This window comes from Seriola lalandi, unplaced genomic scaffold (genome assembly GCF_002814215.2).
Source record: "Seriola lalandi dorsalis isolate HSWRI2012SDOR001 ecotype SW California unplaced genomic scaffold, Sedor1 jcf7180002054352, whole genome shotgun sequence".
NCBI classification, from domain to species: domain Eukaryota; kingdom Metazoa; phylum Chordata; class Actinopteri; order Carangiformes; family Carangidae; genus Seriola; species Seriola lalandi.
Window position 1 is genome coordinate 1 of NW_019524905.1, and position 15,957 is coordinate 15,957.

At 41.5% G+C, this 15,957-nt stretch overlaps 1 protein-coding gene across 1 annotated transcript; it reads left to right on the forward strand.

Moving 5' to 3' along the window:
• Window positions 1-115: 115 nt before the first annotated feature.
• LOC111656293 (rho-associated protein kinase 2-like) lies at window positions 116-15,873 on the forward strand (the record flags this gene model as incomplete). The annotated part of the gene is made up of 27 exons (XM_023407958.2): window positions 116-260; window positions 364-502; window positions 845-936; window positions 1,052-1,211; window positions 1,338-1,392; window positions 2,605-2,693; window positions 2,783-2,831; window positions 3,239-3,374; window positions 4,192-4,283; window positions 4,694-4,940; window positions 6,349-6,455; window positions 6,758-6,917; window positions 7,741-7,901; window positions 8,148-8,332; window positions 8,448-8,517; window positions 8,847-8,950; window positions 9,166-9,352; window positions 9,531-9,624; window positions 9,721-9,815; window positions 10,055-10,246; window positions 10,381-10,549; window positions 11,051-11,121; window positions 11,222-11,310; window positions 11,463-11,541; window positions 11,668-11,935; window positions 12,077-12,290; window positions 14,220-15,873. Coding segments are annotated over 27 exons (3,453 nt in total), but the record flags the coding sequence as incomplete, so codon positions are not given.
• Between the last annotated feature and the right edge of the window lie 84 nt (window positions 15,874-15,957).

Here is a 15,957-nt window from a genome sequence, read left to right on the forward strand (position 1 = left end):
AGAGAGAGAGAGAGAGAGAGAGATTTGTTTCTTATAAACTTATGTTTGGATTAATGACTGTAAATTGTTTTAAGACTAAAAGCCTGATGTGTGATTCCTGGATTTTGTTTTGCAGACCGGCATGGTGCACTGTGATACGGCCGTCGGGACTCCAGACTACATCTCTCCGGAGGTGCTGAAGTCCCAGGGAGGAGATGGTTATTATGGGAGAGAATGTGACTGGTGGTCTGTAGGGGTCTTCATCTTCGAGATGCTTGTTGGTCAGTAAACATCTCATGAAGTCAAAGTGACAGTACAAAACAAGAGTGACATAAATAGTTTTTAATGTAGTTTCCTTTGCTAACTTCCTGTAATTGCTGTTAGGTGATACGCCGTTCTACGCCGACTCCCTGGTCGGAACGTACAGTAAGATAATGGACCATAAGAACTCTCTGAACTTCCCCGATGATGTGGAGATCTCTAAAGATGCCAAGAATATCATCTGTGCCTTCCTGACTGACAGGTATGAAGAGTCAGAATGTTTCAGTTTTTAAATGTTGATGTGGTGACACCAGCAGGGAGCACATAGTGGCTTTTTATGAAGGGTGTTTTGTACTGCAGACGTTATATAACATGCTGATGCTATAGAGCTGTAAATAGCACACTTATGTTTACCACTGGTTTGGTTTGTGATGCTTTGGGCCAGAGGAAATCAGAGTCTTGCTTGCATTTAAATGTAATCACTTTCAGAATAGAATATGTATGAATAGGTGATGTTTTCCTGACGCCACTGATACTGTTGAACCGAGGACAAAGGGCAGCTTTAGTCACCGGTCCACAACTCATTCACTCTCTTTGTTTTGAGGGAGGTGCGATTGGGCAGGAACGGCGTGGAGGAAATCAAGCGACACCCTTTCTTCAAGAATGACCAATGGACCTTTAACACCATCAGAGAGAGTTAGTATTGAACACGGGCTTCACCTGAGCCCATGAAATGAGCATTTTATGTGACTCAAATACCTTTCCCAGTATTTCACACTTAGTTTCTGTCTCCGTCTCTGTCTCTCCTCAGCGGTCGCCCCTGTGGTCCCGGAGCTGAGCAGTGACATAGACACCAGTAACTTTGATGAGATTGAAGATGACAAAGGCGATGTAGAAACCTTCCCCAAACCTAAGGCCTTTGTTGGAAATCAGTTACCTTTTGTTGGCTTCACTTACTTCAAAGAAGACCAGTAAGTTTTCACTTTTTCTAGCCGTCTCCAGTCCATCAACGTTTTGACATACATAAAAAAAATAACAGCTTATAGATTTGTTCTCAACTGTGGTCTTGACTTTGTGTTGATTTGCTCCTTCTTCAGGTTGCTAAATGCCTCCAACAATTCCTCAGTGGCCCATGAGAATTCGAAAGGAGAGGTGGGTGCTGTCACTTCCACACACAGTAACTGCCCAGTGCACCATGATGAGCTGCAGTAGCACATGCCGCCCCCTTCTTAGCTTCTTAGGGAATAAGGCAGGCATCAGTTTACATGGTCGCACTGAAAAGCATTAAGGATTACGATGGAAATGACTCAGAGGAGGATTTCTTCTCCTGATCCCATGATTTATTAGTACTTTGGTAGAATTTCTGTGTTCTTAGCCGCAGAGAAAGACTTTAGCTGTTTCAGGGTAAGTGGCTGAGCTAAAAGCTAATCTGGGGAAGACCCCCCCCATCACAAGCAAAGGCCCTGTTTTTTTATTTCAGTTTGACAATCCCTCCTCAAACACTGTCACTGCAATATGTCTTCTAAAAGTTTTAGCTCCGCAAGAAATTACAATATGTGTGTGAGCCATAGGGGTATTATGTTTATTTTGAGGGTTAATTGTTTTCTTATGTAATGAGCTTATCCTTCAAGTCCAAGTCAAAACGTTAAAGCTGCAATAATCAGTGTATTTTTTATTAACATCAAAGATTCAAATGATGATGTGTAATGTGAGAGCTGTTGTTAGTAACCAGAAACCCACAGAGAATTATCACCTGATTTTGCGACTGAATCCTCAGTCCCACAAAACTTTTTATTTTCTTTTAGCTCATCGTTTTGGTTCTACAGTCTGCAGCTTTATGTTTTGGTTCAGCCTGCCAGCTGACTGGCAGAGTTAACGATGAGCTGGTGAACAGCATTTAGCAGCTGAGGAGACAGAGAAAAGAAAAAAAAAAAACTGCCCCCAGGAGTTGGTGGAGACCAAACAATAGCTCAAGAGAGTGAATATTTGACTTGCATCGATCAGGTCGCCAGAAACAAAACTCCCAAATGAATTATAATGATGCTCTGTGTCTGCTAGATGTGCAAGTAGACAACTATTTACACAATTTAAAAGGTGATAATATGTCAGCTTGTTCAGCTGCCTCCAAATATTCAAAAATCAGTTAATGCAGATTTACTGATCACTTCATCAATGTACAATTCAAAAAATGCTCCTGACGAGTGCCAGTTATGTAAAATGCTTCATTACATAAGACACATTTGAATCACAGGAAAGATGAATGACATGCAGCAAAGGTTGCTAACAGGTTTTTAACTGGAGCATCTGATGAGTTCTCCAAGTCATAAAGACCTGTGTGATTGGTTGATTTTTTTTTTTCTACAGTCAGCAGCATTGCAGAAGAAACTTCGCCACCTAGAGGTGCAGATCAATAATGACAAGCAGGTTAAAGATGATCTCGAGCACAAATACAGGTACAGTAGCTGTTGCTCCAATAACACACTCGAGCACAGTGGCTCTAATTGTCAAAAGTTTTATAAATGTCCTGTTTCCTTTTCCACAGAGCTACCATGAGTCGTCTGGACAAAATCTCTAAGGAGCTTGAGGAAGAGGTAGGCTGATCATTTCAAAATCTATAGTGCAGACACCTGCTGCTGAAGATCACTTGAATATTTTTGGCTTTGTCTCACTTTTAATATTTGGCTGTGAAACAAATGAGTTTCTCCTCAGGGATCATGTTAATCTTCTTCATCCATTTTTATGGCTTTTCCCAAAAGCTGTGTTTAAATCAGAATAATGATTTCTTATTATCCTCCCTTGACCACATTTCAGTTGAATACCAATGTGTCATATCCAGTGAGGTTCAGATGGAGGGCCGGCAGAATCCTAATAGCCACATTACAGCGTCTGTTGGGATTGAGATTCGTATTAAACCCAGAGATAAAGTTATGGAATTACAGCAGCGTTAAAACCAGCCATGTAGGACAGGCTGAACAAAGTGTTTAATGGCTGATTTTAGGTGAGCGGAAGGAAGAACCTGGAGTCGAGTATGAGGCAGCTGGAGAGGGAGAAGGCCCTGCTGCAGCACAAGAGCCTGGAGAGCCACCGCAAGGCTGAGAGCGAGGCCGACAGGAAGCGCTGCCTGGAGAACGAAGGTGATTTAAAGGCTTTTAATTCAGTTACACATCATTAGTTCCTAATATGAGAACTTACATTTACTCTGTTGCATAAGAAGTTTAATGGCAATAATCATATTAGTATCATTAGTATAGTAGATTAGATTAAGACAAGATGTCATGTACTAATGTGACACAATGGATTCATTATCCTGTTGCATGATAAAATGTTTTCTTTTACTTACAGAGTGAGACATTAAAATATACTGTTTTTCAAGTGGAGGCAGATTTGATGCGTCCCACAGTTTATGTGTTTTTGGGATTAGAGTTTTTTCAGAAGCCCTTAGTGCCAAAGGATCATGGTGATTTTTAAATACAGTTAATAAGGGACACTGTAAAAAAACAAAAAAACAAATCACCTCTTGACAGCTTCTTGTGTGAATTTAGCAATGTTTTGGTTTGCTTTGGCTTTTGGTGACAAAATAATTTTGATGCAAGTTTACAGAAAGAGATAATGTGGATGATACTGCCATCACCTGGTCAAATAGACATGTGAAGCAGAGGAAAACAGTATGAAAGGGCTATGCTATAATATAGTTTCTTTGCCTTTGCTATTTTGATATTCTAAAATAACACTTGACACATTTTTATTGCACCATTGTCCTGTTCCTAATAAAGGATGAATACCTGAGTTTTGTGTCAGAAAACAGTGTTGACTTTGTTTACATTCTGCTCTTTTCCACTGCTGGAGATTGCTGGAGATGTAATAACAGCTTATATCAGATACTTGATGCATGCTTTAACTTAACTTAATTAAAACAGAGCTCATCAGTCTGTGTTCTTCTGTGTCATACAGTCAACAGCCTACGAGACCAGCTGGACGACATGAAGAGAAGAAACCAGAATTCACACATTTCCAACGAGAAGAACATTCACCTACAGAAACAGGTCAGTGTTACTTAGTGTTTAGTTTTGTCAGTGGGATATGAATTAGAAAAGCTTTTCCTTAACTAGTATTAAGATTTATGTCTTTGTATGCATTTATTTTTGAGTTATAGGATTGCAAACAATGTTTTGTCTCACTACATCATTGATTGGAGATATTATGGAATAAAGCCTTGATATAAACAGACATCAATAATATATAAAATCACTCTAAACAGGTGCCAATTAATGTGTGTCATGTATTTCATTGAGCCATTTTTTGTGTATGTAATATACTTCATCTGAAAGTAAGAATGCACAAGACTCACAGCATACTGTAACTGTCAACAAAGAGATTAAAATAAAGTGATGAGTAACCAAATCAAACTCCTGACTGATCTTCAAACACTTTTTTCAATCATTGTCGCCCTCAGTTGGAAGAAGCCAACACTCTGCTGCGGGCCGAGTCTGAGGCGGCGACGAGGCTCCGTAAAACCCAGACGGAGAGCAGCAAGCAGCTGCAGCAGCTAGAGGCCAACGTACGCGAGCTGCAGGACAAGTGCTGCCTGCTGGAGCGCAGCAAGCTGAGTCTGGAGAAGGAATGCATCAGCCTGCAGGCGGCTCTGGAGACGGAGAGGAGGGAGCACAGCCAGGGCTCAGAGACCATCAGCGACCTGATGGGTAGGTGAAACAAACACAGGCCTGGAAAGACTCTGAATATATGTATTTTTATTTGTTTAATTCTTAAGGTGACTTTTTCCAGCCAGGGTCTTTTCACATTCGCTCCTACCAAACCCCTGTGAACAATAAACTAAACACAGGAGACAACAGGCAACACCTACATATGAGTATGGGAATTTGTGTGATCAGGAAAAAAAAATCTGGTCATGAATAGTTGGAACAGGTACATGGCTGCAGGCTGCAGGTGTGCACTTCAGTGTGTGAAATGCTGTTTTAGGAATTGCTGATATGGTTACCTGCATTTTCATGAGGTGGAAATTCTATTACACGCATTGTTTAAAAATGAGTTTTCTCTGCCACTTCAAATCGTTCTCCTTCTGCCTGCCTTCCAGCGTACATGGCAGATTTATAAGAGGGCAGTGAGGTGGCCAAAAGCAATGTACCACACAAACACTGAGGGCACCAAAGTAGGCTTTCCGGGCCTCAAGAGTTTGCACTGTCGCCTGAATCCATTCAGCAAACAACACATTCACTGTCTGTGGTCTGTGTGTGAGAGAGGTTGATTTGAATTTATTTGTAAGAGTTTTTATTAAAACAGGTTTGTCTGGAGCGGCTGTACGGAGCCACAAAGGCCACGAGTCCAGATATAAAAAAATACAAATGATAATATATATGTAAATGATATTTACAGAGACAAGGCTTAAGCCGCCTTTGTCACGCTGGTTTAACAAATCTTAGCACAGAGAGTGAGTATGAGACACTCAAAAGCCCTTGAATAAAACAATGGCTGACCAACATGCTCCATAGCAGCTGGTCAGTGTGCGACAGTAGCAGGTCCCAGGATTCATTTATTTAACTATTCAAGGGAGCATGTTTACATCAAGGCTAATAATTCAACCATAATCTGATTAAAGCAGCACTCAGGCTATTTAAACTGTCTTATAAAGACTTTTATCTGATTGTGTGAATTGTGGTGAGGTCATACTGGAAGCAAACGCAGCTCGGTCTCTGCATTTGTTTGAATGTGAAAATGTTGCAGTCAGCTTTGTTTCATCAGCTTTTGTCAAATTGCTATTGTAATTAAATCTGCAGTGAACCACTTTCTCCAACCAACCAGGATAATGGAGAGAAATCATTCACTTGAACCATGTTAATATTCAGAATCCAAATATTATCTAAAGCTGATTACTCTGAGCAATCAGGATATTGTGTGTATGTAAATAAACTCATTGGAGCGCATGGAATTACTGACAATAAGACAAGGAAAAGAAAAATCCCTGACCTGCCCGCTGTGGCTTTGATTGGTGGGATTATGTGTAAGCATATAGTGCATATAGTGTACGATGAGGATGTATTTTTTCTCATTGAAACATGCTTCTCTGAGGACTGTCTTGTATTCATCTTGCAGGACGGATCTCTGGTCTGGAAGAGGAGGCACGTCAGCAGAGACAGACTCTGTCCAAAGCTGAGGCTGAGAAGAGACAGCTTCAGGAGAAGCACACTGACCTAGAGAAGGTACATCAAGAAAATCTAACTGAATTGTAACTGTAGAAGCACTGTAGTAATCAATGGTGATGATTTCTTCCATTGAACAATTCAAACTGCCTTTAGTTCAGGGACAGCATTGTTCCCTGACAATATAAATGAAAAAATAGAGCAGGCATTTACTAAAATCATTCAGAGCTTTAATGCATTTACTATAGCAGTTAGTATTTTTGCATGATTGAAAGGGTGCTGTGTTTCTGCCAGGATGTTTGTTGTTATAGTGATAGCCAGGTTTCTCACAACACCTCCACCCTTGTTTCCTGTCTGTATAGGAGAAGAGCAACAAAGAGATTGATTTGACCTACAAGCTGAAGGTGCTGCAGCAGGAGCTGGAGCAGGAGGAGAGCTCTCATAAGGCCACCAGGGCACTGCTGGCAGACAAGAGCAAGATCAAAGTAACTATAGAGGGAGCCAAGTCAGAGTCCATGAAGGGTGAGGGCATCAACCTTTTGTTTCGAGGATGTTGTTCTCTCACCTGCTTGTTTACTTCAACAGCCTGTTTATCCCAGCTTGGACCACATTAGACATTATATCCTGTGAAGGAAAAAGATTTAATGTAAGACTCGAACTTTCTGAAGTGATGACTTCACTGACTTCACTCTAGTGCAACTTTTTATTTGTGCAACAATTGCTTCAAAAGGGAAGTTACATAAGTGCATGGTCTAAATTCTGTGTATTGATGTAATTTCAGTATTGGTGAGGGTAGAAATCCACTGGGATTGTGGCTATTAAAATATTGTGAAATTAAGATATATTGAATATTAATTTATACGTTATCTCTTGCTGGTCTAAAAGGCTGCATTACAGTAAAGTGATACAGTTTTTTGTTGTAATTCTGCCTCGAATGAGCAGTGAATGAATACTGAAGCCCAGATCAGCTCACGTCCATGTTATAATTCCGATTATCTTTTTCCTCTGAGTTCAAATGAGCCGAACCTGGTTAAGATTAAATGTTTTATCAGAGAAATGCAATATTGTCAACCCTGCCAGAAACTCACAAATAGTGTGTTGCTTTATCATCAAAGTGAAAACTTGATGGTGTTTCATTTGCATTTTAATTTGTTATATAAGCTTTAACAAACACAGATGAACTGTATTAGAATTTAAAAATAGTTAATTTTTTACAAACAAATCACAATTTTCCAGTATGTGTGAGTTCCAGCTGTTCTGTCAGTCTAAGAGTAAAAACCTAAAATAAATCACAGTGGTTTTCTTCACCGCCTCACCACCTTATCTCGTCTTCACACTCATGCAGAGATGGAGCAGAAGCTGGCGGAGGAGCGAGTAGCCAAACTGCGTCTGGAGAACAGGATACTGGAGCTGGAGAAACACAGCAGCATGATGGACTGCGACTACAAACAGGCATTACAGAAACTAGACGAGCTCCGCAGGCATAAGGACCGCCTCACTGAGGAGGCAAGTGTTTATACTCTGTGCAGGAGACCAGTGAAGTGTTTAGATATTAAATGAAATCTAGAGAAACAAATCCTGAAGCTTATGTAACATTGTGTCCATTCTGAGGTGGAGAGGAATAACAGTCATTCAGTTTACAAAGACAGGAAGTGCAGACAGAAGAATAAGAAAGGCAAATTTAACATTATAAACAGTATAAACAGCCAGTCCTCATTTCTCTCTCCTTCTGTATTTTGTCCCTTCTTTCAGGTGAAGAACTTGACATTGAAGATCGAGCAGGAGACCCAGAAACGTACCCTGACTCAAAATGACCTGAAGGCCCAGAACCAGCAACTCAGCACTCTGCGAACCTCAGAGAAGCAGCTCAAACAGGAAACCAATCACCTGCTGGACATTAAACGCAGCTTGGAGAAACAGAACCAAGAGCTGCGCAAGTCAGTGCACATTTCATTATACTCTTTGCATCTTACTCTTTGCTTGCACTCCTACTGTCAAGTTGAGCCAAAACGAGCATGATGAGTAATACAGGTTTTTTGTTTTTGTCCACAGAGAAAGACAAGACACAGACGGGCAAATGAAGGAATTACAGGACCAGTTAGAGGCTGAGCAGTATTTCTCTGTGAGTCTGTAATTCTTCTTTGTTATTATAAATGTTGATGTAAAACGGCACAGTGCAACACATTAACATTCTGTATCTTACTGAGTGTGTGGGCAGTAATGTGCCATCAGAACAACATTCCTCTTATTTCAGTGGCTAATGCACGTTGTTGTGTGCAGTGAACCGCTGCTTAATGGCACTTGAATGATATGTTTCCTTTTATCATAGTTTTATTTTATCGACTCATCTGCACACACTGTATATATCCATTATTGTTATGAAACTGTCTTGCTTCTCTTGTTAATATATTACCTGTGAGTTGTGTTTGACCTGTGTCCTGTGTTTTCCAGACGTTGTATAAGACCCAGGTTCGTGAGCTGAAGGAGGAGTGTGAGGAGAGGAACAAACTCACTAAAGATGTGCAGCAGTCTCTGCAGGAGCTGCAGGAGGAGAGGTGATTCTGCTGTTTGAAAAAATTATTGTTTCCTTTTAAATCCGCTTCAAACGCCGGTGACTAAATCCAAAAGTGCTTTGTGAAACGTGACCAACGGCAAGACAATATAAGGAAGTAGCAGGCAGTTCATTTACACTTATGAACGAGACGTTTATATTCTGTGTTAGTGATTAGTAATTGTTCAGTCTTTGATTTTGTTCTTTAACTTCCTTCAGGGACTCGTTGGCAGCTCAGCTTGAGATCACTCTGACAAAGGCTGACTCAGAGCAGCTGGCACGCTCCATCGCTGAGGAGCAGTACTCAGACCTGGAGAAGGAGAAGATAATGAAGGAGCTGGAACTGAAGGAGATGATGGCCCGCCATCGCCAAGAGCTCGCTGAGAAGGACATCACCATCAGTTCGGTGCGTTGCATTATCCTCTGACTCGTGCTGTCACAGGAACTGTCACACAGCAGTGCATGCTCAAGCATTCTAAAGACACAGTGGAAACAGAAATAAACTTCAGTGTTCAGGTTGGACAACAGGTGGCAGTGGCAGACAGTGTAGACAGTGCTCATAATGAATATCCTGTTGTGTGCAGCTGGAGGAGGCCAACCGCACCCTGACCAGTGACGTTGCCAACCTCGCCAATGAGAAGGAGGAGCTGAACAACAAACTGAGGGAGGCAATAGAAGGTATTTAAACTTCAAACGTTGAAACCAAAATTTTATCACATGCAGATTCTGGTTTTTGGGTTCACATTTCACATTTTTGTTTCGGTGTATTTTCAGAGTCAGATAAATCAAAGGATTGGGAGCAGCAGATCAACCAGATGAAACAGATGTTTGACAAGCAGCTGCAGTCTGAGAGGACACTGAAAACTCAGGTGAGTCTGTGTTAAACTCCAGCAAAGTGACTGCTAATCATATGTATGTAATACTATGTATGTGCTTCACTGTTACATACACTAAGAGAGCAATTGGGGAGGTTTTGTTTTAAAATTAAAAGAGCTCATTTTAGAGAAGACCTGCCCTTTTGATCTGGGTTATTTTCTGGGAAGCGACCCAATCAGATCCTGAAGCTCTCTTACAACCAGACAACTCTGAAACTCACGTCCGTCTGCAGGCCGTCAATAAGCTGGCGGAGATCATGAACAGGAAGGAGGTCCGGGGCGGAGGCAGTCGCCGTGGCAATGACACAGACATGCGGCGAAAGGAGAAGGAGAACAGGAAGCTGCAGCTGGAGCTGAGGTCGGAGAAGGAAAAACTCAACAGCACCATCATCAAATACCAGAGAGAGATCAACGAAATGCAAGCGGTAGGTCACACAAAGTTGACACCAGAATTTTGATTTCTCTTGTCTCTGATGTCAAGTATAATCATTCCCCATCCTCTCCAGTATCTTTGACTGGATCTTGTTTCTTCTGTTGTTTTTTTTTTTTTAAATTGTAGCAATTGGCGGATGAGAGCCAGATGCGTATTGAGCTGCAGATGGCTCTGGACAGTAAGGACAGCGATATCGAGCAGCTGAGGAACCTCCTGCAGTCGCTCAGTGTTCAATCAATGGACTCTGCCAGTGTCAGCAGCGGGCCGGAGTTTGATGCTGATGATGCGTTCGCAGGTAAGAGCTTGACCACTGTGTGACACCTTCCCAAACATGTCAGTCTATAAACTTCATATATACAGAATAGATTTGGTGTCATTTAGGGTGACATAAAACTGTGACAGATATGTTTTTGTTTTTGTTTTTTTTTTTTAAATTTGTCGGTTGGACAAGGTTTAACTTTTGAAGGTATTTCTGACTTTAAAAAGATAAGTTTATGTGCTTGCAATAGTTGTGCCACATTTGCAATGTGTATGTGCAAATGTAACAGGAAGTAATTCACCCTCTTGCATAACTAAATCCACTTTCAATATGTAGACATAACTGGTTTAGAGCTGCTATCAGTTAGTCTTAAACAGTTTGTAAAGGTACCCAGCGTTGGTGCACACGAATAAATATCCAGTTCACTCATGTGATGTGAAAGTCAAGCAGCCGTTCATTTAGGAAAACAGCATTCATCTAAATAGAAACTGGCAGATTGTGCTCATATATAATCTTTCATGTCTCATCCTCTCTCAGAAACGAGGCTTGAGGGGTGGCTCTCTCTCCCTGTCAGGAACAACACCAAAAAGTTTGGATGGGAGAGAAAGGTATGAATAAAGGGGGAATGAAGCGGCTTTGGTGGTGCAGAAAAAAAGTACTTTTCCTTGATATACATGTTTTCTCACCATATCTGTTCTGTTGCTGCAGTATGTTGTGGTGAGCAGCAAGAAGATTCTCTTCTACAACAGCGAGCAAGACAGAGAGCAGTCCATTCCCTACATGGTGCTCGATATAGAGTGAGTATAACACCTCAATCACCAGCTTTAGTTTGTGTGACCATTGTTTCCTGTGGTGGTGTTGGCTTGTGTATTAAGATGCAGCAGTTCACATTAATGCAAGTGATATGTTTTGATAAGGGGATATAACGAGACGAATTTCCATCACACAGCAAACTCTTCCACGTGAGGCCTGTCACTCAAACAGATGTGTACCGTGCTGATGCCAAAGAGATTCCCAGGATATTTCAGGTCTGTCCCAGATCTGCTTTAATGTTTTTTTAATAGACTAATGTATGGTGTTTGATCCATTGTCTAAATTTGTGCTTTTGATAATCAACAAAAGTCCTCCATCCTCATCTTTGATCCTCTCTCCAGATTCTTTATGCCAATGAGGGCGAGAGCAAAAAGGAGCCAGAATTTCCTGTGGAGCCGCTGGCCATTGGAGAGAAGTCCAGCTACATCTGCCACAAGGGCCACGAGTTCATCCCCACGCTCTACCACTTCCCCACCAACTGTGAGGCCTGCACCAAGCCGCTGTGGAACATGTTCAAGCCGCCACCTGCTCTGGAGTGCCGGCGCTGCCACATCAAGTGCCACAAAGACCACATGGATAAGAAGGAGGAGATCATTGCTCCCTGCAAAGGTAGGATGCTTCAGTACATGGTTTTTACCAAAACACTCATCTATGAACTAAGATTGGTGCAGCATTAGTGTAGTTTTAGGGTTTAACATACTATCTTAACATGTTGATACTAACTGAAAATTCTTCCTCTTTTACCACCAGTAAACTACGACGTATCTACAGCCAAGAACCTGCTGCTGCTGGCCGTGTCTCAGGAGGAGCAGCAGAAGTGGGTGAGCCGGCTGGTCAAGAAGATTCCCAAGAAGCCTCCACCACCAGAGCACTTTGCACGCTCCTCGCCACGCGCCTCCATGAAGGTTCAACCCAGCCAGTCCATGAGGAGGCCCAGTCGACAGCTCCCCACCAGCAAGAGCAGGTAGAATCACCGACAGTGGAGCCTGTCCGAACAGGTTTTGCTTTTTAGACAGGCTGTAAAAAACAGGCAAGGCTTTTTTTTTTCAGTATTGGTTTTGTTCTTGTTTGTATTTGTGTTGGATTACACCACAGAACCCACGTCCACTTGCTTTTTAGTGAAACTGAACACAATACGTATATATTGTGTAAGTGATCAGTATTACATTTACTGGCTCTGAGAGGCCAAGCAGTTGATGTAATGATGTAATATACAATTATGATCGCGATGAGATACTTAAATTCACTTTTACTACAGGGCTGTACTTATTTCTACTCCATGTGTTGTGAGTCATATCTGGTTGTTTCAAAGACTATTCCACCATGACAAGTCAGTATTATACTTGTCTTTTCTGGATCATTCGTTATGTTAATAGTCCTGTTTGAATATGCTGAAATTGGCCTCTGTTGGCCTTTGGATGTTTCACTCCAAAAATGCCTTATTGGTCAACCCCTAATAAAAGCCCAGCTACAGTGCATCCAGATAGTAAGAAGGACAAAGGTAGTCTTCATGTTTCTGTACATACAGTATGTAAGATATGGTCAGTGTTGTTGTGTCTCTCAGGTCCTCCCTTTACATAACCTCTCTCTTATATGATAATATAACATTAGCCATCAGAACTGATCTCCCCTTTCAGGTTGCAAGACTTTGGTCTTCAGGACTGGCACTGGGCATTGGATGATATTGACGATGACTGTTCCTCTATTCATTTCTGATGATGGTAACACTGTGTGCAGTGTGTGCTGTGCTGTGCTGTGCAGTGATTTTCCATGCGGCCCTGATTCATAGCAGCCGTCCAAACCGCCGTGATTTTTTTTTTTTTTAAACCCTTGAGATAAAACCTGAACATTAATGAAAGTAAAATCAGTGTTTCAGGACCCTCTGCTGACTAATTTCTGCCAGTTTGAAAAACATGAGACCCATAAATATAATGTTGTCTTCAGGGTGGTAGCTGACCATCTCAACTACATGAGCATTAACTTTTATATCTGTAAAGCTGCTCAGGATAGACGTGCTGCTCTCTGGTCACATTATCCTGTCAGAAATGTCTCAGCCAACATGACCCTGTGTTCTCTGACCTCAGCCCTCGCAGGTCAAATGGCTTCAAAATGAAAAGAGAAGAATCCAACAGTGGACACTGGTATAAATGATGACTGCCCCAATCTTTTGCTTCTTTCAGCCAGATGTTTCCCTGTAAACCACTAAATTCCTGAATGTGTGTAGGTTTGTTTATTTGCACTGAATGTGGGGACACAGTCCTGGTCTTCAGTTTGTGGTGGTGGTTGTGGTGGGCTGTGTGCACACACATTGGACCCTGTGATATTCTGTATTCCTTGTGAAGGAAACGGCTGCTCACCTGATGACTGGGATCACTTCACCACTGGGTGTCTGAAAGAGAAGCAGAACTATTGATCTTTGTCTTCAGGGTTAAAATAAGACTTATTCACTTTTATACTTTTTCAATAATTTATTTAGGGGCAGAACATGTCTAATTATATGAATTTTGTGCACATGCACTCTTGTGCAAATGAGAATATCTTTTGTGTTTTTAAAATTCTCTTACTTGATCACTGTTTGCAATGAAATTAATTGCAAACACTGAGAGGTAATAAAATGTTATACAACTTTCCCTTTAACACCAGAGCCTGATATATCTGTGACTGGCTTGTTACAAGTGTTTGTATCAGTGTATACAGTGTGTTGGCTCAACCAGAAATCGTAGAACTACAAACTCATTAACTTCGGTCTTCGGTGAAGACTGAAACGTTATATAAGTGAGAACACGTGATGCAGGATTCTTTAGTTCTTGTTGTTTAAATCTTTAATCTTCTTGATGTATCATTTAGGATTTTCTGGGACTAACCCCACCTTTGTTGGTCTCTCTTCTTCCAGTTAACCTTGCTCTGGACTGCGGTGCATCTTGAAGGTGGTGAGATGCGTTTCCTCCTAAATCAAAGACTCGATACAAAGCTCCATCTGCAGATCAGCACACTGAACTCCACACCACTTCTCCACAGCCCACCCTGTCCTGCTTCAGCCTGTGAGAGTTACAAAGTCTTGTTTTCCCTTTTGTTGAACTTTAGCGGTTCGATCTTTCCAGCAAGCTGGATGGCTTGTGAGTATGTTAGCTGAAGTCTTCTCTCGGGCCCTTGACTCGAGCAATTCAGTGTCTCTGGGGGGGAGGGGTGGGCTGGAGTATCTTGTTCGGCTCCGACAGAACATAAGAGAGCTCTTAAGACGGGGATACACTTACCTCAACACTTCTCACCAAGACACACTGTCTGATTGAAGGACCCAACAGGAAAACTCTTGACTCCGCCTTTAAGAATTCTTGTGGCCAAATAAAAAAGGACATTTTTGTGTTTAATGATTGTGAACAATATTAAGGGTTTAATGGGGAACACTACACTCAGAAGATGGTAAATTATGTAATTTGTTGAGTTGACTTCCAGTTGAACTTGATCCCAGTTACAGTATCTGTACTTTGGCTTCTTCTCACATTGATTGTAGCTTCCTGCTTCTCACCACCCTGCTTTCAGGTGCGTGTCCACACGGGTCACAGAAACTTGAATAAGGTACTTGAGCAAATGAGCTGTGACTTCTGGGAAAGTCAGTAAGGCGGAGGAAGGAGTGTGAGATTCCTCCCAGATTTGAGCAAATAATTCCTTGAGTGCCTCTTATTCAGATTTCTGACTCGGCCGCACTCTGAATCACCGGTTTGTCGTTGTATGATCACGGTAACGGTTAGAAGTAAACAGCATCCTGCTCTGAATGGCATTAGACGAAGGGCCAGACATGAGATCCTCAATCATCTTTCAATCCTGCACTGTCAGTTCTGAGGGTTAATGTTTACTGAATTCAAGGGGTGCACCGTTAATGCTTTTCTGATCCGAGCTCGGCTCCTTTGTTTGAATGTACATCTGGGCTTTACCAGAGACGACACACAGGCATTGTATTCTATCCAAATATACTTGACTGAAGCCCCCTGTCATCACCAACTACTCTGAGTGAACTTGCACGTGTTTGCCTTTTCAGGCCTCACACTTGAGTGCTGTCACCCACAGGCCTCCACCTGCTAACAAATGTAGTTTTTAAATCGTTCCTGAACATGAACATGAGGGGAATTAACCCATGAGAAGCAGAAACAATGAAGGTATGCAATCATATCCCATGAGTCAAAATACTGAGCAGCACTATTTCCATTGAAAGTTTTTTTTAAAAGTGTTTGTCCTGATATTTTTGTATTAAAAGTAACCAAACTCTGAGTTTGGGCACATTGTTGTGTGTATGTGGCTTATATAGAACGTAGAGACTAAACTATGTGAGTGTGTGTGTATGTGTGTACTGAGTGCTCTCCTTTAACCAAGAAGCATGTTTTATACATATAAATATACACAGTATATATTTTACATGCCATACAGTGCACATTATATTATTTATACAGCCTTGTCCACTTTGTATTTAAGGGCTCTACATCCAGATTGCATGTTTGCTACCAAACAGCTCTATAATAATAACCACTTCAACAATAAAGACGTGGATGTGCCTTTTGCTTTTGGATTATTTCTGTCTTAAAATATCTGAGCCTTTTACTCTACAGAGGATTTTCATGTATGACACTGGAATGACC